The sequence below is a fragment of the Taudactylus pleione genome, unplaced genomic scaffold (assembly GCF_031769625.1).
Source record: "Taudactylus pleione unplaced genomic scaffold, aTauple2 ptg000012l, whole genome shotgun sequence".
Classification (NCBI taxonomy): domain Eukaryota; kingdom Metazoa; phylum Chordata; class Amphibia; order Anura; family Myobatrachidae; genus Taudactylus; species Taudactylus pleione.
Window position 1 is genome coordinate 1555391 of NW_028284415.1, and position 21647 is coordinate 1577037.

The 21647-nt window shown below is 47.4% G+C and overlaps 1 protein-coding gene across 1 annotated transcript in view; it reads right to left on the reverse strand.

Annotated features, from left to right (window-relative positions):
• The window catches only part of CACNG4 (calcium voltage-gated channel auxiliary subunit gamma 4), a 113179-nt gene extending 94100 nt beyond the window's left edge, over window positions 1-19079 (reverse strand). The window contains exon 1 of the mRNA XM_088467936.1: window positions 18812-19079. Coding sequence (XP_088324062.1) covers window positions 18812-19034 — 223 coding nt within the window. The 5' untranslated portion in view covers window positions 19035-19079. The remainder of the gene's footprint in view (window positions 1-18811) is intronic.
• Between the last annotated feature and the right edge of the window lie 2568 nt (window positions 19080-21647).

The window sequence follows — 21647 nt, forward strand, 5'->3', positions numbered from 1 at the left end:
CACAGTACCTGTGATAGGGGACCATGATACTGACCAGCCAGTGTCAATGAGAACTGTATTAAATCTAGTAAAGGCAAAATACTGTACGTGCCATTGCAAGAGAACAATAATCAGCTATCGAAGCTCTTACCACGGAATCGGTATGAAATACCGCCGGCCGCATTCGATTCCTGGCAGCGCCTGGCCGACCACAGCAGAGTTCCCCGGCAGCGGAAGCCCGACAGTGCTGGAAATCCCGATCGTCGATAGGTAAGTATTGACTAACCTAACCTAACACCCTAACCCTCCTTAGGGGTGCCTAACCCTAACCTCCCCCCAAGTGCCTAACCTAATCCCCCCTTTAAGTGCCTAACCCTAACCCCCCCTTCCCCGCTGCCTAAACCTAAGTCCCCCGGGGGGGGTGCCTAACCCTAAATCCCCCCGGGGGTGCCTAACCCTAACCCTCCCTCCCCCTAGCCTAACCCTAACCCTCCCGGGGGGGTGCCTAACCCTAAGCCCCCCCGGGTGCCCTAAACCTAACCCTCCCCCCCCGTGGCTGTCCGCTCGCGGCGCCTGGCATCCCTTCGATCGGGATGCCGGGCGCCTGTCTCCCAGCGTCGGGGAAATGTCAGGCGTCTACATCAAGATGCCCGGCATTTCACCCTCGCCGGGATATGACAGTCGGGAAGCCGGCTGCCGGTATTAAGGCAGCCGGCTTCCCAATTGTATACCCTTACCACGGGGATGACTTAATTGTAAGATAATGAATAAATACAGTGTTCATTATGTTAAAGCCAACAGTCAACAAGAGGAGGGTGTCATAACCATCCCCTTTGATTGGCAGGTAGGCAAGTCTTGGTGTAGATTCTAATGACGCGAGCCAAGCACCCATGTTCATCTGTGGTCTGCTCCACCAGGTAACTGACAGTCTAATAGAGTAACAATGTATAATTCCAGTACATAGTCTGAAATCCGACCCCTAGATGCAGGAATGAGCCCTCATGCATTAGGGCCTACTGCGGATTTTCGCTCTACCCCTGTGGGCCAGTCCAATCCTGAGTAGGAAAGGTGGAAGATGATGACAGAGAGGGTGATTAAGCTTAGGACGGATTTGGAAAGCTGCACGCAGGCATCGGCAGGCGCCGCCCACCATCGGTCGCGATGGTGGATGGCGCCAGGTTGCCGGCTGGCTTGCGAGGCCAGGAAACTGCATCTGTGGATGCAGCCCCTGGCCTTGCCACACCCGGAAAATGGGGCGGACACACCCCTGTTTCAAGGAACGCCGGCCGCATCACCTCTTAAATGCTTCTGCCTGTCAGTCAGGCAGAGGCATAGAAGGGGCTGCTCAAGCAGGACCCATTCTGCACATTTGTGCAATGCTGAATCACCCCTAGAGTGTATAAGAATTTTGGTATCATTTTGGGTAAGAAAATTCTTGCAGTTATGCCATGAGATGATTATCATTGATGGAAAAAAGCAAGATTGGGCATATTATAGATATGGCCTCAATGATAAGTACCTTTTATATTTCTTTGGGGTGGTGACAGGGGATGGTCGATGGAAACGAGGGTGTGGTGGTGCGTAGGCAGGTGTGTCTGTGCGTCTGAACGCCGTTTCAGGGGCGTGCATAATTAAGACGCAGAGGTCACACGGCTGAATTACACACAGCAGCACTCACAGTGCTTGCGGTAGGGTGTGGTCAGACTCAAGTGCTGCGTATGGGTCCAATGTTACTCGATATTACCGATTGTTTATTACACTTCCTGGAGATGACGTATGTTACTTAGGGAAAGTGGGCATCTTGTGTTAGGCTGGTGGGTGTGTAAATACATACCGCGATCGCTATGCAAGAGATAGTGGGTGTGCTAATGTCTTGCTAGCGATCGCGGGATTTGCATACTTCGGCTGCTGACGGCTGCGTGCGAACGCAAACTAGCGAACGGGTCGGTATCGAGGTAAGATATAGCAAGTACTGTAACTGCGAGCCTGAACAAACCATGCAAGATATACAAATACATACATTTCTTTTTGCATGTGGGGTAAATACTGGCTGCTTTTGCATGTAGCCCACAAATACTGCACAGCTTTATTATTACTCTACAATTCAGATTTCAGTTTGGACACGGCCCTGCCAAATCTAAATCTCTCTGCACATTTTACATCTGCCTCACCTGCAGTGCAACATGGTTTTGCCAAGATGCACAGTTACTTGCTATATCTTTCTCTATTCCAAAAGCTGAATCAGGCCCCCTGTAGCACATAGATACAGATGTAGCCACGCTCATCGTTGCTGCGATGCGTACACATGTGTATACGCATTGCGGCATAGCGCAGCATTCGTCAGGCTACAACCAGTCCATAGACCAGTCCATAGACGCGTATGCCCAACCTGTTTTTTTGGATTGCAGGTGCACAGGGCCGGATTATAAGGGGGGCGACAGGGGCGCCCACAAACCTTAATCCGGCCCTGCAGGTGCATGCTGAAGGTGCGTTTTTAGGATTTTTTAATATGCACTTTAGCGATTTTTAACCATGCTTACACCCATTTTCATGTACCCCAAATTTGCTGGGACTACTTATTTTGCAAAAAAAACCAATGCTAAATGCTATTCTTCACCACTGGTGCAAACAAGCTAAATAGCACCATTTGAGAGCATTAAAGCACCCCAAATACCTTCAGCAGGGCTATTCGGGGGTATCCATAGTGATTCCCCATGTCAGTGCATCTTTAGAGGGGTGTCAGGCTGATTTCCCCAAATCTGACAGCACTTTTCACCGATCTCAGTTTCGCCAGGACGTGTTCTCGCTTCCTTTGCAATTGAATAGGGCGAATCGTGGTGATGAGCGCGATACTTTTCGGGAGGCAAAACTGGCGATGACGGCGAAAAGTCCGGGATTTTTCGCCGGCAATTGAATATGGCCCTTAGATGTATTTTCGGCACAGAGGAAACCTGCCGCTGATTTGTACTATACAGTAGGTTGGTAAGATAGTCTGCAGTAAGGAAAGCAATGATCTGAAATATAATCTATATGGACCTGTCAACCTCCAGCTACTGTTCCTCATAATAAAATTCTTAGTTGAATCTTCCTTATTTTCTAGCTCTCAGTAGGTAAACATTGGGGGCCTGATTCTGAGGTGGCCACAGATGCTGCTTTTGCCACAGCCTTGTCTGCATCTTATGCTAATGCCACAGCTGATTTTCTTAATACTTAGAAGCCCACTTGTGACGGTGCATTTCCATCTTGGTGAGTCTTTGGACGCATCATCGACACTTGCACCAGACCTACGGCAGATGCAGTTTCTCCGTCTGCGTACGTCCTCCTGTGTGAGCACATGTGCGTCTTTGGACACAGCTGCTTTCAGCAACACACCTGTGTCTGGTTTTACCTCACAGGAATGCCCACTGAAATCCACAGACCCTGCGTCCAACTCTGTGCTGCGTCTCTGTGCGGTGACCATCGGCACGTATGCTCTGTGCGACTCCTATATTTGCACAGACTTATTACTTCATATGACATCAACACTGTGTTCACCTCTGAATCAGGCTCTGGGGCTCATGTAGAATTGGTCACAATTTGCATCCAAACCAAACACGCACCCAGAAATGAGGCGCATTGTGCTTAGTTTGCAGAGCTGGCTGTATATACAAGATGCAATGCAGCTGGGCAAGGACAGACAGCACATGCCTCTAGTTTGTGGTCAGCACTTTGCACAAACATACCGCTCTGCGTTCAGACCTCAGTTACATGCCGTCTAGCCCCTTTTCTTTCAACCTTAGTGCAATAAATATGTTTCTGTAGGCATGGGAAGAGATGTGTAAGACTGTTGGCTACACATGTACTATTGTAAAAGAGTCATTTGTGTGCATGGGGGGGGTTGGGGCAAATTGTATTTTTATCCTACTCTACATAAGCCCCATTATCGCCAGGACTATATGTGCCATATAGGAAAACTAGGCACACATCTAGCGCATAGTACAGGAGGCAGCAAACAGGTGGTTGTCTCTGGCAATAGCCTTTGTCAGCTACTGTACTTTTCTTTACCAGCCATTTGTCCTGGTAAAAATAATGGAGTTGAGGGTGTGGTATAATGGAGGCATGACATATGGGATACACAGTTGTAATTTAAAGGCGTTTTCATTATCTCAATATACATACTTCCCAAAATTGAGGGGGTATACTGACTGAGATTGGGGGAGTGTCTACATTGCAGAGGGGATGTGTCTGTTTCAGGGATAGGTCATGGTCACACCCCTGGGGGTCTTTCACCGCCATCTCTTTAGTCTCCTTCCTATCTCCCCTATTATGTCGCCAGAACCAGTGGCCAGCTCTGCTCTGCTATAAAATGAGAATGGGTCCTGCCTCCTAACTCATACTTGCTTACTCTCCCGGCAGTCAGGGGAGAGCCGATGGCACAATTTGCACTGAATTGCATCATAGTGAACCCGCCCCCTGCTGCACATTGCCGGCAATCACTTGTCAACGACCCTTGACAGACCCTCCCCCCCCTCGCTGTGCCGACCTAGCTGCATTCTCCCAGATGGGGCAGCCAGATTGTTGGCAAGTATGCTCCTACCTCCTGGGCAGCTCGGGACAAAGCAATCCGCATAATGGCAGCGGGAAAATGCCCCATGGTAGGATCTCTCATACTGAAATCGGGAAGGTGAGAGGTATGAATATTGAAATATTAAGTGCAAAAATGTGTACAGTGATACTAACGCGATAAATTAATAAAAATTAAAATGTTGCGCCCACTCTCAATTGCTTGTATTTATTTAATAATTCATAGTATTTAAGCCACAGTCTTCCAATGTGATACTGTTACTCAGCCATTAGGAGCATCACATGGGATAAGGGGCCTGATTCACTACCGTACGCAACTGTGAATGCTATAGCGATTATGCACGCAGTTCAACTGCGATAGTATGCAAAGTTGTTGCGATCGCAATGCCCTCGCAGCATAACACAATGATGCCCACTTTACTTACCACACATCCGTAATGTTTAGCAAGACTGCGAAACCATCGGTACAATCGAGTACCATCGAAGCCTCAAGCCCTGACCTTACTCAGAATTTGCTAACAACCATGCACTGGCACGCTGCGTTCACCCGACCCCCCCCATTGTTACCATCCACAAAGGGCCCTTCATGTCAATCACTCTGTGATGGGTCTGCGTAGTCATTGCAATCGCAGTCCCGATCGCAGTCCCGATCGCAGTGGCTAGTTCGCACACAAGCACTGCGATGCATATGTATGCGCGGTACGCAACAATCGGCCGATTGCGTGCGTTTTCGCACTTGCATACGGTAGTGAATCAAGCCCAATGCTAATTATATTTGTTCAATGGGTTTCAGTACCCTATGAACATATAGTATATTCAGTTATTAAATATAGGGGCTGTGACATCACCATAGTGTGACTATAATTTATAGCATCCTGCTGAGTAACAGTATCACATTGGAAGACTGTGGCTGAAATACTATGAATGATTAAATAAATACAAGCAATTGAGAGTGGACACAACATTTTAATTTTTATACATTTTTTATGTTTGTATCACTGTACACATTTTTGCACTTCATATTTCGCTGGCATATAATATATTAAAAGGATGAAATAAAAGTTGTATATTTTAAATGTTCTCTTGGGTCACCATAATAGAGAATCGTCTTCGGATGAGTCCATATAACAATAATCCGTGAGTGCCCTTTGCTGGAATACTTTTTCTTCTTTTTTGTTTATGCTTGTCAATTTATTTCTGTGTGCACCTCCCCAATAAATATAATAGGACAAGGGGATCTTATCCTCCCCAATAAATATAATAGGACTAGGGGATCTAACTGATGGGGAAGGAGGAACTATTTAATATGTGTCTGTGCAGACAATTATATGTTTTTTCTAGGTATGAAAATTGCCCTGACTGCAACTTCTAGCGACATATTTATATTTTCGGATTTCGTTTGATATGTATTTTGTAGCATACCGGTAATGTGACACAAAACATTATTTATTAGTCCTCATTATTGTGAGAGCTGAACGTAACTTGCACCACAGCCTGGTGGGATTATACATTGTTACATGTTTTTTAACCTCAGCTCCTAGAATTTGCTTTATAAAGACCAAGATAAAACAATATATACAATGTTACCATCATAAATGTAGAAGCTCTTTTAATTTACTGCTTTATCCTTAGCGTTCTCATACGTTTCCCATTACAGTAACATTTTCACTGCTAGTTATATCCATCTCATGTACATAAAATACAATTTACCTTTAATAACTGACATGAAGTATTTTAAAAATGTAGTTGTGAAAAACATGTATCGGTATAGTGTGGGCAATGTGTATAATGATTATAATTACATGTCTCTACATTATCCAATTCAGCTTCTCAAGTTGGGTCTGTTATTGAAAGTAGGGTCTGATTCAGAGATTGACGCTAATGCAATGGTAACTGTATTTTGCACAGATCACAGTTGCTAAAATATGCTAATGCCTTCCAAAGCTTAGCCGAGCATTGGGACACCCACTGCTGCCTTCTCATATCCATCCAATGATGTACAACAGTGTAAACCATCGACGCACATCGGTGTTCAAATGGTCAGACATGCCTGCGTTTTTCTAACCAACCCCCGTTACTGGCCCCCAAACGCTACCTGTCACTCACTTTGCATATGATTCCTGTGTACGAGAGTGATCGCAATACAATCGCTGCGAGTGAGCAGTTTGGCTTTCACGCATGCACAATAGCTAACAATCTCTCATTTTGCGAATTCTGGGAATATAACGGCATTGCGTCCGTCTCTGAATCAGGCCCAAGGCACAGTGATAATTAGCTATTTATGTAAGAACTAACATTTTCTGTGGAACCTATAACGCACTAAGAAGGCATCTTGGAGTTTAGAGTCACATATGGACAGCATAGACTACTACTTTCTAATATTGACTAATATTATTATTATTATTATTCCCATGTTGTCTATGTCTTTGCTTGTTGGAGCTGTTTGTATTTTAAGATTTCAACTTTCTGTACACTTCTACCAATCACACATTTTCACTGTCAGACTATCCCGATTGTTACCGCACAGAGACGCAGCACAGATTTCGACGTGTGATCTGTGAATTTCAGTGAGCATTCCTGGGAGGAAATAAGCGGTGGCTAAGCAGACGCAGGCATATTACTGACAGTAACTGCGTCCAAAAATACACAGCCACTCACACAGGACGCCATGGTCAGATGGAGAAACGGCATCTGCCATAGGCATACTTTCCTACTCTCCCTGATTGTCAGGGAGACTCCAATCTCCCTGACTCCCTGAAGAGTCTAGCAATCTCTCTGATTGTACCTTGCCCCCATTATATAGTTGTTACATATATACTGTACATTCATATGGGATCATTAGTACAATTTCCCTGCATTAGTAATAAGGGTTGGGTATGAAATCCCGGTAGTCGGGATACCTGTTGTCAAATTGCAAACAGCGGCATCCCAATGCTGGGAATCTCGACAGGGGTCGGGTAAGTATGTTAACCCTACCCCCTTCTCCCTCTAACCCTCCCTTTTTGCACCCTAATCCTAACCCTCCCCACCCGCACCCTAACCCCAGGGGCGCCGAGAGGGGGGGGGGAGCGGGTACAATTTACCCGGGCCCGGGCTTCCAGAGGGGCCCGGCGGGGGCCTGGGTCCGGCGCCGCCCCCCCCTCCCTCCTCACTATCTCCCAGCACACAGCGTGTGCTGAGATGCAGTGGGAGATTGCTGTGGCTGCTGCTTAGCAGCCGCGAGCAATCTCCTATGCCTGAGGGGGGGAGCGATCACACTGATCGCGCCCCTCCTGGCTTTGCGCCGGGCTGAGGGGCTCGCAGCGCCTCCCTCCCCGGCGTGCAGCGGCGCTGCAAATGTACACTTTTTTTTACTTTTTTATTCGAGGGGGCGTGGCCACGCCTCCCGCGAGTAGGCCACGCCCCCTCTTTACCGGGGCCCGGCAGCGCTCTCGAAAATCGGGTGCTGCTCCCAGCCACCCGGAAGAGTGGGCAAGTCTCCTGGCCGACGCCAACCCTCCATACCTCCCACCAGCGCCTGCTCCCTCCTTACATCAGTGGCCAGTCCGGGGGGAGTTGATTATGCGATTCGCGCTGAATCGCATTTTCGTGGCCCCACGCCTGGCTACACAATGTCAGTAATCTTGCCACTGTGTAGCGGGGGTGAGGCCGCAATCACGTGGTCATGGCCCCAGCCCCACCCTCAAGATCGTGTCACGTCCCCCCCCTCCCTCTGTGTCGAGCTGGCTTCCTCCTCCAGGAAGAGGCAGCTAGATTGTCAGCAAGCCTGCATTAGCATAAGACGCAGCCATAGCTGCCACTGAATGCACCTCTGAATCAGACCCATATTGTCCAATATACAGTATGAAATTAAGGGGTCTATTTACTAAGCAGTGTTAGGAGACAGAATGAAAAGTGATAAGGTGCCAGCCAATCAGCTCCCAACTGCCATCTCACAGGCTGTGTTTGAAAAAAGACAGTTGGGAGCTGATTGTCTGGCACCTTATCACTTTTCATTCTGTCTCCTAACACTGCTTAGTAAATAGACCCCTCAATCATTATAATTACTGTACACTGCGCTATTACTGCTGAGAGACCACAAAAGACTCATTACTGTGACGGTCCAGGAAGACCTGTAACTTGCAGCTGTTAGGCCTAACAAGTTAAAATCAGTCTTTTTATGCATGTCCAAAAAACCACACAAAATTATTGTGTCACAGCACTGGTACTGGGAAGCAATCGGGAAGCCGACTGCCTATATACCGGCAGCCGGCATCCCGACTGTCTTATCCTGGCATCGGTGAAATTCCGGGCATCTAGATGTAGACGCCCGCATTTCACCGACGCCGGGAGACCGGCGCCCGGCATCACGATCGTAGTGATGCCGGGCGCCGCGAGCGGACATCTGAGGGGGGGGAGGGTTAGGTTTAGGGCTCCCGAGGGGGACTTAGGGTTAGGCACCCCCCCGGGAGGGTTAGGGTTAGGCTAGGGGGAGGGAGGGTTAGGGTTAGGCACCCCCGGGGGGGACTTAGGGTTAGGCACCCCCTGGGGGAATTAGGTTTAGGTAGCGGGGAAGGGGGTGGTTAGGGTTAGGCACTTAGAGGGGGGATTAGGGTTAGGCACTTGGGGGGGAAGTTAGGGTTAGGCACCCCTAGGGAGGGTTAGGGTTAGGGGGGTTAGGTTAGTGGATACTTACCTATCCACGATTGGGATTTCCAGAGCTGTCGGGCTTCCGCTGCGTCGCACTCTGCTCCTGTCGGGCTACCGCTGACGGGAATCGCATGGCCGGCGGTATTTCATACCCATTCCCTGGTACTAATCAGGGAAGTAAACAAAAATCTATTTATAAGAAGTGTTCTGGGGATAGTCTATCATCCGCCATCCATTCACACTATACTGTATAAGTATATAAGGAACAGCATTACCAGACAGCGCTTTGCATTGGAGGGTTTAGTAATAAGTTAATAATACCTTGGTTTGTTTTTATTATAGATAAATTCACGGGAACAGATTGTTTGGTCTGATGGTGTTCCAAGGTGAAATGTGTAGTCTACTTGTGTGTTACTGGTGTGTAGCCTCGTATGTGTGATATATAACAATTGTGTGGTCTTTGTGTGTTTTATTGTGAATTGTGACATCTATATGAGTTATAAGGGAGACTGTGGTCTAACAGCATTTTTAAGGATAATGATATGGTCTATTTATTCATCAATGTGAATTGTGTGGCCGGCGTTTGTGTTACAGGTGAATTATACTATATACTAGGTGTGTGTTACAGGTGAATTGTGTAAAATGTGAATAGTTACATTGTAGTTGTGTATGTCAGGTGGATTTCACTGTGTGTGTGTGTATGTTCCAGGTCAAATATACTGTATTGCTTTTTATTACAGGTGATTGGTACTGTAGGTGTGTGATACAGGTGAATTATACTATGTAGGTGTATGTTACAGATGGATTGTACTCTGTAGGTGTATGTTATATGGGAAGTGTACTTTGTAACTATGGGCCTGATTTAGACCCAGTCTCAAGTAAAACATCGAATGCAAAGCGCCCGATGTTTTACTTATGCGCATGTGTCCAAGACCCACTGCAATTGTGTTCCGAAGAGATCCATGAAGTGCCGATAGGCGTTCCTGGGCGGTTATAGAAAGCCTCGATGTGGCTAGCGCGTAAGGGGCGTGCTATTGTCAGGGACTACATCGAAAGACGCAGTTCCTCTCACTGCAGCGGCCAAATTCCAACAGCTTTTCACTCAATGGTGAGTCATCTTGCGCACCACGGTGAATTGTACTATGTAGGTATGGGTTACAGGTGAATTGTACTATGTAGGTATGGGTTACAGGTGAATTGTACTATGTAGGTATGGGTTACAGGTGAATTGTACTATGTAGGTATGGGTTACAGGTGAATTGTACTATGTAGGTATGGGTTACAGGTGAATTGTACTATGTAGGTATGGGTTACAGGTGAATTGTACTATGTAGGTATGGGTTGCAGGTGAATTGTTTTATGTAGGTATGGGTTACAGGTGAATTGCACTATGTAGGTATGGGTTACAGGTGAATTGCACTATGTAGGTATGGGTTACACGTGAATTGTACTATGTAGGTATGGGTTACAGGTGAATTGTACTATGGGCCTGATTCAAGGACCGCAATTGCAAAGCTGCACGCAGGGGGTCACGCAGCCGGCCGCCGCAGATTAGAGTAAGAGGCCAGGAAATCTCCGTCAGCCGATGAAGATCCTGTCCTCTTCCCTCCCCACCAATGGAGGCGTCACGCCTCCGTTTCGGGCAACAGAGGCCACCGCCGCCCCCTCCCCGGCCACAAACGCCAGCAGACTGTTAATCACTGACAGTCTGCTGGCAGTCTGCTTGCAGGATCGCAGACCCGTTCTGCACATGCGCAGAACGGGTCATGTGCCTGCGCAGATTTCCCGATCATCAGGAATCTGCGTTCAGCAGTGCACTTGCGCGCACTGCTGAATTAGGCCCTATGTAGGTATGTGTAACAGGTGAATTGTACTGTGTAGGTGTTATTACAGGTGAACAGTATTGTGTAAGTGTGTGTTACATGTATACTGTACTGTGTTTGTGTGTGTTAAGTGTATTTAACTCTGTAGATGTGTGCCTCATGAAGCCACTGCAAAGTGCTATGATCAGTGGCGTAACTAGGGTATTTGGAGCCCAGAACAAGTTAAAAAATGGAGCCCTCCCCTCCAAGTAGGTGCACACACTGAAAAAGTGGGCGTGGTCACATGCCACAAGGGGCGTGGAAACTGGAAAATGGGGGTGTGGAAACATGACACACCAGCGTTTCTCATAACTCTGGGAACATTCCATTCCATATGCACCTTAAAACTTAATGCCCCTAGTAGTGCCCCTCTTGCAATGCCCACTGTAGTAGTGCCCCTTATGCAATGTCCCCAGTAGCAGTGCCCCTTGTAGTGTCCCTTATATAGTGCCCCAGTAGTAAGTCCCTATATAGTGCTCCCAGTAGTGCCTCTTATATAGTGCCCCCAGTAGTAGTCCCCTTTATGCAATGCCCACAATAGTAGTCCCTGTCCCCCCTATGCAGGTCCCCCAATAGTGCCCCTTATATTGTGCCCCCAGTAGTTAGCCCCTATATAGTGCCCCCAGTAGTAGTCCCCCCTATGCAGTGCCCCCAGTAGTGGTCCCTCCTATGCAGTGCCCCTTATATAGTGAACCCAGTAGTAGTCCCCCCTATGCAGTGCCCCCAGTAGTGTCCCCCCTATGCAGTGCCCTTACTAGTGCCTCTTATATAGTGCCCCCAGTAGTAGTTCCCCCTATGCAGTGCGCCTAGTAGTGGTCCCTCCTATGCAGTGCCCCTTATATAGTGCCCCCAGTAGTAGTCCCCCCTATGCAGTGTGCCTAGTAGTGGTCCCTCCTATGCAGTGCCCCCAGTAGTGCCTCTTACATAGTGCCCCAGTAGTAGTCCCCCCTATGCAGTGCGCCTAGTAGTGGTCCCTCCTATGCAGTGCCCCTTATATAGTGCCCCCAGTAGTAGTCCCCCCTATGCAATGCACCCAGTAGTGGTCCCTCCTATGCAGTTCCCCTTATATAGTGCCCCCAGTAGTAGTCCCCCCTATGCAGTGCCCCCAGTAGTGGTCCCTCCTATGCAGTGCCCCTTATATAGTGAACCCAGTAGTAGTCCCCCCTATGCAGTGCCCCCAGTAGTGTCCCCCCTATGCAGTGCCCTTACTAGTGCCTCTTATATAGTGCCCCCAGTAGTAGTTCCCCCTATGCAGTGCGCCTAGTAGTGGTCCCTCCTATGCAGTGCCCCTTATATAGTGCCCCCAGTAGTAGTCCCCCCTATGCAGTGTGCCTAGTAGTGGTCCCTCCTATGCAGTGCCCCCAGTAGTGCCTCTTACATAGTGCCCCAGTAGTAGTCCCCCCTATGCAGTGCGCCTAGTAGTGGTCCCTCCTATGCAGTGCCCCTTATATAGTGCCCCCAGTAGTAGTCCCCCCTATGCAATGCACCCAGTAGTGGTCCCTCCTATGCAGTTCCCCTTATATAGTGCCCCCAGTAGTAGTCCCCCCCTATGCAGTGCCCCCAGTAGTGGTCCCCCCTATGCAGTGCCCCCAGTAGTGCCTCTTATATAGTGCCCCCAGTAGTAGTCCCCCCTATGCAGTGCGCCTAGTAGTGGTCCCTCCTATGCAGTGCCCCTTATATAGTGCCCCCAGTAGTAGTCCCCCCTATGCAGTGCGCCTAGTAGTGGTCCCTCCTATGCAGTGCCCCTTATATAGTACCCCCAGTAGTAGTCCCCCCTATGCAGTGCCCCCAGTAGTAGTCCCCACTATGCAGTGCGCCTAGTAGTGGTCCCTCCTATGCAGTGCCCCTTATATAGTGCCCCCAGTAGTAGTCCCCCCTATGCAGTGCACCTAGTAGTGGTCCCTCCTATGCAGTGCCCCTTATATAGTGCCCCCAGTAGTAGTCCCCCCTATGCAGTGCACCTAGTAGTGGTCCCTCCTATGTAGTGCCCCTTATATAGTGCCCCCAGTAGTAGTCCCCCCCAGCAGTACCAGACAAAGACACACACGTATAAAAAAAAAAACAGTTACCTGAATCCCCGTTTCTGCTCCTGCTCCCGCGGCCGTCCACTTTTCTATCCTTCCGGGCCGATCCGCTCTGCATTATGGGAGAGACGTCATGACGCCTCTCCCATCACCCACTGCGGGGCTCGGAAGATGTAGCTCATGAGTGAGCTCCAGCCCGGCTCCAGCAGTGGGCGCAGCGCAGCAGTCAATGAGAATCTGTCTGACTCTCATTGGCTGCCAAAACAGCACACTGCCGCCGGGTAGTACGACTGTACTAGCCGGCGGCAGTGTTTGTTACTGTGTAGTGAAGGCTGCACTCCGTGCGGTGCGCATTACACTGACCACCAGTGTCCTGGACTGTGGCCGGGAGCGCCCCCAGCCCCCGGTCCGGTGTCGCCCAGGGCGCGAGCCCTGCTCGACCCCACTTAGTTACGCCACTGGCTATGATGCAGAGGCTGTGGCTGTTTTCCACACCAAGTTCTGTTGTGCTTCATATACAGATTCAGCTGCATACAGATGTTGCATATCAAATGAATCAGTGCAGTCTCGTGGTACATCTTAGTCGCATCACATTCTGACGTAAGACACATTTTCAGGTGAAAAATATGCAAAAAAGATGCTCGGCGCTAGCAGAGTAGGTGTGTGTTTCAGGTGGCTTGTATTCTGTAGGTGTGTGTTACATGTGAATTGTACTATGTAACTGTGGTAAAGGTGAATTTTACTTTGTAGGTACTGTAGGCCTGATTCAGACCAGGACGGTATCTGCAGTCCCTTCGCAATTGCCGATGGTTGCTAATCTGCGCATGCATCGCAGTGCGCATGCGCAAACTACACTGTGCGATCACAGATCCCTCGCTCGCCCAGCAAAACCAGCCCAGCAGAGTGAGTGACAGGAGAGGCCGTTTGTGGGTGGTGACAGGGGCAGTCCAGTAAAAACGGGGGGGTTGGAGATGCGAACGCAGGAGTGCCCGAGTGTTTCAACGCCGTTTTAGAGGCGTACATAATTAACAGGCAGCGTCATAGTACACGTCACCAGCCATTTTATTCCTCTTATATGCTCACAATGCTTGCGGTAAAAAAAAGCTACCACAAGGACTGCGTTCACATCTGATAGTGGGCGATGTACCAATGTTTTCATAAACTACCGGGAGATGACGTGGGGCAGTGGGCGTTTCTGCATACTCTAAGGGGAGTCTGCATACACAAAGTGAACGCTTGTACAGGTACGATGGGCGTGCTTATGCCTTGGTGAGCGATCGCTCCACACCGCGTCACTTTCAAATATTCGCATACGCATCATGCGAGCGTATGCTCATAGCGACCGGGTCTGAATCGGGCCCTGTATGTGTTACATGTAACTTGTGCTGTGTAGGTGTTTATTACAGGTGAATTGTATGGTGTAGGTGTGTGTTACAGGGAAATTGTACTGTGATGTGTGTTACAAGTGAATTGTTCTATTTAGGTGTGTGTTATAGGTGAATTGTTCTGTTAGGTGTGTGTTACAGGTGAATTGTTCTATGCAGGTGTGTGTTACAGGTGAATTGTTCTATGTAGGTGTGTGTTACAGGTGAAATATACTGTGTAGGTGTGTGTTAAAGTGGAATTGTACTGTGTAGTGTGAGTGTTACAGATGCATTGTAATGTGTATGTGTGTCTTACAAGTGAATTGTGCTGTGTATGGGTGTTATAAGTGAATAGTACTATGTAGGTGTACTATAAAGCTATGTGTTACAGGTGAATTGTACTAAATATGTTTGTATTACACATGAATATTACTGTTTAAGTATGTTAAAGGTTAATGCTATTTTGTAGTTGTATATGCCAAGTGAATAGCACTGTATAGGTGTTTACATGTGAATTGAACTGTATAAGTGTCTATTATAGGTGAACTGTATATGTGTTACAGGTGAAATATACTGATGTAGGTGTGTGCTAAAGGGGAATTGTACTGTGTAGTGTGTGTGTTGCAGATGAATTGTACTATGTAGGTGTGAGTTACAGGTGAATTGTACTATTTTGGTATGTGTTACAGGTGAACTGTACTGTGTAGGTACGTATTACAGGTGAATTGTGCTGTGCAGCTGTATGTTACAGATGAATTCTACTGTACTGTGTATGTGTGTGTGTTACAGGTGAACTGTTATGTGCAGGTGTGTGTTACAGGTGTATTTTGCAATTGAATTATACTACATAGGTTTGTGTTACAGGCAAATTTATTGTTTAGGTGTGTGTCAAAGGTGAATCGTGTGGTCTTGTTGTTTGATACAGGTGCACGGTGTTAATTATGTGGTTTTACAGGTAAACTGTGTGGTTTATGTATGCATTATGGGGCCCACACACTACCGACGGATTACCGCAATGTTACGATCCTGCAACCCGGCATTGCAGGATGGGTAAGATCCAACATGTTGTATTTCACTGATTTGCCGATCACGATCAAAATATGATCTTGATTGGCACATCAGTGAAATTTAATTTCAGCGATCACCCGATGGCCGCCGGTCTGCATTTCTGCCCCGTGGATCGGCGTTTCCGATCCCATCGCAGGATCCAGCGATCCGTCGGCAGGTGTATGGGGGCCTTTACATGTATATTGTTTGATCTGTGTGTGTGTATTATAAGTATTTTGAATGGTCTATGGGCCTGATACATTAAGGATCACTACTGCGATTGCAGCTCCGTAATCGCACGCAGATCTGTTGCGAAAATATGCAAATGAATGCTATCACAATGTAGTGGCACTAACACGCACGCCCACTGGCTCCCAGTACCGCTATCTGACATCCGTAATACTTTGCAATCCTGTGTATACATCGGTAACATCAAGTACCATCGGCCACTCATGCAGAATTACAGCAGCCCTGACCTTACTTAGAAACTGCTAACCTTGTTGCATGCAGTAAGTACTCAAGCTGTGTAGGCAATCGCGCTGGCTAATTTAAGCACTCCCATGCAACGGCGTTCAAATGGATAGGCACGTCTGCGTATCTCCAACCACCCCTCCATCACCACCCTCAAATGTTCACTGCCTGTCAATCACTCTGCGATGGCTCGCCGTGATTTGTGTGATCGCAGTGCGACTGCAGTGGTGCCTTCGCGCACGTACACTGCCATGCATACGCATACGCTGTATTTAACAGTCGCCCAACTGCATGCACTGTTGCATTTGAGATCCTTAATGAATCAGGCGCTATGTTTGAGACTAGACTGGGATGAGACTACATTCTGTAATGTGGTCTGAGTATGCGTTACAAGTGTATTATGTGCTCTGTGTATGTTAGACTAATTGTGTGGCTAGATGTACTGTATGTGAATTTCATGGTATATGTGTGTTTTACAGCTACAGTGGGTGCTTTATGTGTGTGTGTGTGTTACAGGTGCATGGTGTGGTCTATGGGCCTGATTCAGAGATGGACGGAATTGCAGAGCCGCACACAAGCGTCTGTACTATTCTGTCCATCTAAAATGCAAATACAGAAGACAGACACCTCCTTACTGCATCTGTGATCCCAGCGCTGCAACCGAGGCTTACCACAGCCTTGTCGGGTCCTGGTCAATTGAGTGGTCAGGAAATCTATGTCCACCGACGCAGACTCTGTCCTCAACCCTTCCGGAAAAGGGGGGGGCGACACGCCCCCGTTTCCGGGAACAGTGGCCAGCTCCGCCCCCCAAACGCCGCAGCTTGTCAAGCCCCAAATCATCAGAGATGTGCGTTAACCATTGGGTTAGCGTACATCTATGAATCAGGTCTTATGTGTATTACTGGTGTATGGAGTGACAGTGACGTGCGGTGAGGTCAGTGGCTGGGGAGACACACATATATAAAAACACAATTTTTATATCAAACTCTGGAACATGACAGGGAGTACAATAGGGGAGGGAGTATGGCAGGGGAGGCTCTGCCCTGACTGCACGTCCCTACGCACTGATATATGTGTGTGTTACATATGAATGGCGTGGTATGTTGCATGTTAATTGAGAATTGACCGGTCTATACGTGGGATAGTGTATGTTACAAGTGCATTGTGTGTCCATGTGTGTGTGTATCACATGTGCAAAGTCTGGTCCATATGTGTGTGTGTTACAGGTACATGGTCTGGTCCATGTGTGTGTAACAGGTGCATGGTCTAGTTCATGTATGTGTGTTACAGGTGCATGGTCTGGTCCATGTGTGTGTGTGTGTGTGTGTTACAGGTTCATTGTCTGGTCCATGCGTGTGTGTTACAGGTACATTGTCTGGTTCATGAGTGTGTCACAAGTGCATAGTCTGGTCCATGTATGTGTGTAACAGGTGCATGGTCTGGTCCATGTGTGTGTGTGTTACAGGTGCATTATCTGATCCATGCGTGTGTGTTACAGAGCATGGTCTGGGTCATGAGTGTGTTACAGGTGTATTGTCTGGTTCATTAGTGTGTCACAGGTGCATGGTCTGGTCCATATATGTGTGTAACAGGTGCATGGTCTGGTCCATGTATGTGTGTAACAACAGGTGCATAGTCTGGTCCATGTATGTGTGTTACAGGTGCATGGTCTGGTCCATGTGTGTGTGTGTTTGTGTTACAGGTGCATTGTCTGGTCCATGCGTGTGTTACAGGTACATTGTCTGGTTCATGAGTGTGTTACAGGTACATGGTCTGGTCCATGTATTTGTGTTACAGATGTATAGTCTGGTCCATGTGTGTGTGTGTGTGTGTGTGTGTGTTACAGGTGCATGGTCTGGTTCATGAGTGTATTACAGGTACATTGTCTGGTTCATGAGTGTGTTACAGGTACATGGTCTGGTTCATGAGTGTGTTACAGGTGCATTGTCTGATCCATGTATGTGTTACAGGGGCATTATGTGGTTGTGTGTGTTACAGAGTCATAGTGCCCATGTGCATGCCACAGATGTATTATGTGGTCTGTGTGTTTTCTAGGTGAATTGTTTGGTGTATATGTGTGTGTCACAGATGCTATGTGCAGCCTGTGTGTGTATTATAGGTGGTTTGTGTGATATATATAAATTTATTACAGGTGAATGATGTAGTATTTGTGTATTAAAAATGATTTGTTTGGTCTGTGTGTTCCAGGAGTTTTTTTCATTTGGTCCACGTGTGTGCTAAAGTGAGTTGTGTGGTGCACATTGCAGATGGTTCGTGTGGTGCATGTGTGTGTTACAGTTGCAATGCATTGTGTGGTGTGTGAATATTACAGAGCAGAGCACGTTGGGCGCACAGCGAAGTTCAGCACCACAGCTGGCGGACATCTCCCAAGTCACCCCGGGTATGTGAGAGGAGCGATGCTGAACACCGTGCTGACAATGTAATAATCCCCGTCTAGACTATTGTGTATCCATCTCTGCAGTCTATACCCCAGCGCATGTGTTGAACTTTTCCATCGGCTCCATAGATTTATATTGTTCGGTTCTCTGTCTGATTCTCAATCTCCCTGACCTGCGGCAACTTGGGAAATAAGAGAATTGGGAAACTTACTATATACTGCAAATAACCGATGTTTCGGGGCCGCACAACGTCCCCAGATAAGGATTTTAGAGAGGGACACATGACGGCTACACCTTAATGTCTCCCTATAAATCACAAGGCTTATAGCAAATCTCCATATGCTGGTTGCTAAGCAACCAGATCAAATACACAATGAAATTCGAGGTACCACCTGGACAGACTCAGCACACAACCAAGCGGGGCGCCCATACACCTGTATCTCATGTCTACAGTATCTGAAAGAAACACTCACCCTCAATGCAACAGATCCTCCAGAGCCCGGAGTGGGTGAGATCCCCTTTGGTCTTCTTAGGTTGGGTCTGAGAGTCGTCCATAGTTAAGTTTGTTCCGTTACAGATGTGAGCCCGGGAATACAGCCAGTAGTCCGTGCCAATAGCGATGGTCATTAGACTAAAGGCTGCGAAAGCCCCCACTGTGGTCAGCAGCATCTGTACCCCACGATCACACCACACCATGGTGCTTCATATTCCACAAACACAGCCTGGAGGTGGAGCAAGACTGAGCAACAGGAACTGGCTGCTGTGTCCCCTGGGAGCCCTGGGTGAGGCAGCCAGTGATTCAGTCCACAGCCTCCGACACAGACATGGGGGGCAAGGGGTGCCTCATCCACAGTGATTCACTGTCAGTGAAAATGATTAAGGCATGGGGTCCAGACTACTCTTTATACAGGATAAAGAGGAGCAATTATGAGCACCTTTGGGGAAGCACTTCAATAAAAGTGTCTGTATATTAAGAGCCTCTGTTCTAATGTATAACTCATTAAGACGCTTGGGGTACAAACCTACCATCTAGCACACTCCCCCTTTCCTTCCCACCAATCAGAAATGGATATGCAAATAGGCATGTGGGGTTCTGGCTGGCTGAGACCCCCCAGGGAAGAGTACAGAGAGGAAAACAACACGTTCCATCCAATAGCCTGATAAAGCATAGATGGTTTGATGATAGCATACTACCTCCTTACCAGAGATGCTGGAAGAGTCAGGCTGGTGACATCCCTTGTGTGTGGACATTTAACCCCTATTACATACAGATAACATTACACAATTGCATTTAAGCACATTATGCCTTCTAACATCTAGAAGTTTTCTCTTTTATTGAGGTGAGGGGGATCTCGCACATCCAGGTGATAATATTCAGCAAGGGGTGGCTAACTTAAAAATGTATGATTTGTGAGAAGGTGGGTACTGTATTATGTCCCTTTTTATTGAACTACTTAGAAAAGTAAGTGTGACATATACCTCTGCTAGGAAGCCGAAAGGTTAACTGAACCTTCCTCCCTATATAACCCATTGACTGTGACCCTCCTTCCTTCCCTCCCTCCCTCCCTCTCTCGTTTCTTTGTTTGGAGAAGCTCCGACGTTTACACTTAGGGAAAGGAAGGGGGATGTTGCAAACACTGTCGTTTTCTGTGATTTGACAGTGAGAGGTACTTTAAGGGTGTGGGTTAAAGCCAGATCCATATTAAGGGGTCAATCCAATTGAACGCAAAGTGCTGGCAAGTGTGAGTCATTGCGGCAATGGCCACATCTTACGGCTGCCCGAATTCGCATAAAAGTGCTCGCAGCCCCATAGGGGTCCGAGAATAAAATTATGAGAATTCGGGCTTGGAGCGGCCGCGAAAGGTGCGAGGTGCGGTGCAGTTGCCGGCATTTCAACACAGTTGCAACGGCAACTCGTACCCATCACATGTAATTGGATGACCCCTAAGTCTGTTGAAAAAGCCAGATTCATATTAATAGGGGTATTCAATATGGAGCGAAAAAGACGTTTCTGCGGTTTTCGCTCGGATGACGTAATTTTCGCCGCTTTTACTTTTACACCGTATTCAATTTGAACACTTTTCGCCGGTACAAAAAGTTTATTGCATTCGACCCTGCGAAAAATTTTCAACAAGGAATGGGTGGCGAAAAAAAGTGCAGAATTGGGGATTTGGGGTGCAACATTTTGGAAACCACCCTGCAACCTTCAGACAGTCCCCCAAAGGTAAACTGTGTCAAAAGAATTTTAAAAAAAACCTCAGGAGACCCCAAAAAAAGCACTTTCATTTTGGGGGCGAAAAAAAAAATTAGGGGGTACAAAGTTAAAAACTAGCGAACTACAATCTAGGGGAGTCCCCAAGTATGCCCCAGGTGTTTTTTTCATTGCAGGTGCTTGCGGCATGTGGATTTTTCATGTTTTTTAAAACTTCACTTTAGCAACTTTTAAATATGCTCACCCCCATTTTCAAGTACCCCAAATTTGCTGGAACTACTTATTTTCTGCAAAAAAACCTTCTAAATACTATTCTTCACCACCTTCCCAAATCCCAAAAATAGCAGCTATTGAGCCCGTTAAAAGACCCCAAAAACCTTCAGCAGGGCTAATCGGGGGTATCCAGAGTGATCCCCCATGTCAGAGCATCTTTTTGGGGGTGTTAGGGTCAATTCCCCAAAAATCAGTGAAGTTTTCGCAGATTTCACATTCGCCGGATGCCGTTTTCGATGATTTCATATTGAATACGGGTATAAGCGGGGGCACGCGCGATACTTTTTCGCCGACAAAAGCTCCGATGTGCGGCTAAAACTTCGATGGCGAGGTTTACGTTTCATATTGAATACCCTCATAAGTCTACTAAAAAAGCAGAGTCATATAAAGTCTATTGAAAAAGTTGGATCCATTGTAAGTCTATTGTGAAAGCTGGATCCACACTAAATTCATGCACACCCGGAAAAGCCAGATCCATTCTAATTCACACTACCAGAGAAACTGGATCCTTATTAGGCAAGCATGACATATATCCTTCTGTATCCTTGTTACTTTGTGTGCATTTTGTGCGGATATGTGTTTTCCAGGTAATTTCCAGTTAGCAGATAACAGTTATATTACTTTTATCCACTTGACACTTTTGGGACACTGGTCCTTCCTTATCCGAACCAGGATTGAAAGCAGGAATCCTGGGACATCTAGGGTTCACAACTGTCAGCTACTGCCAACTGCAAGCTTTCTTGCTAAAGAGTGGACAGAGCAGCTCATTCAGACCTGCATGCAAGATGCGGCTGCTCGCTAGTAAAAAGGGGCCGGATATTCAA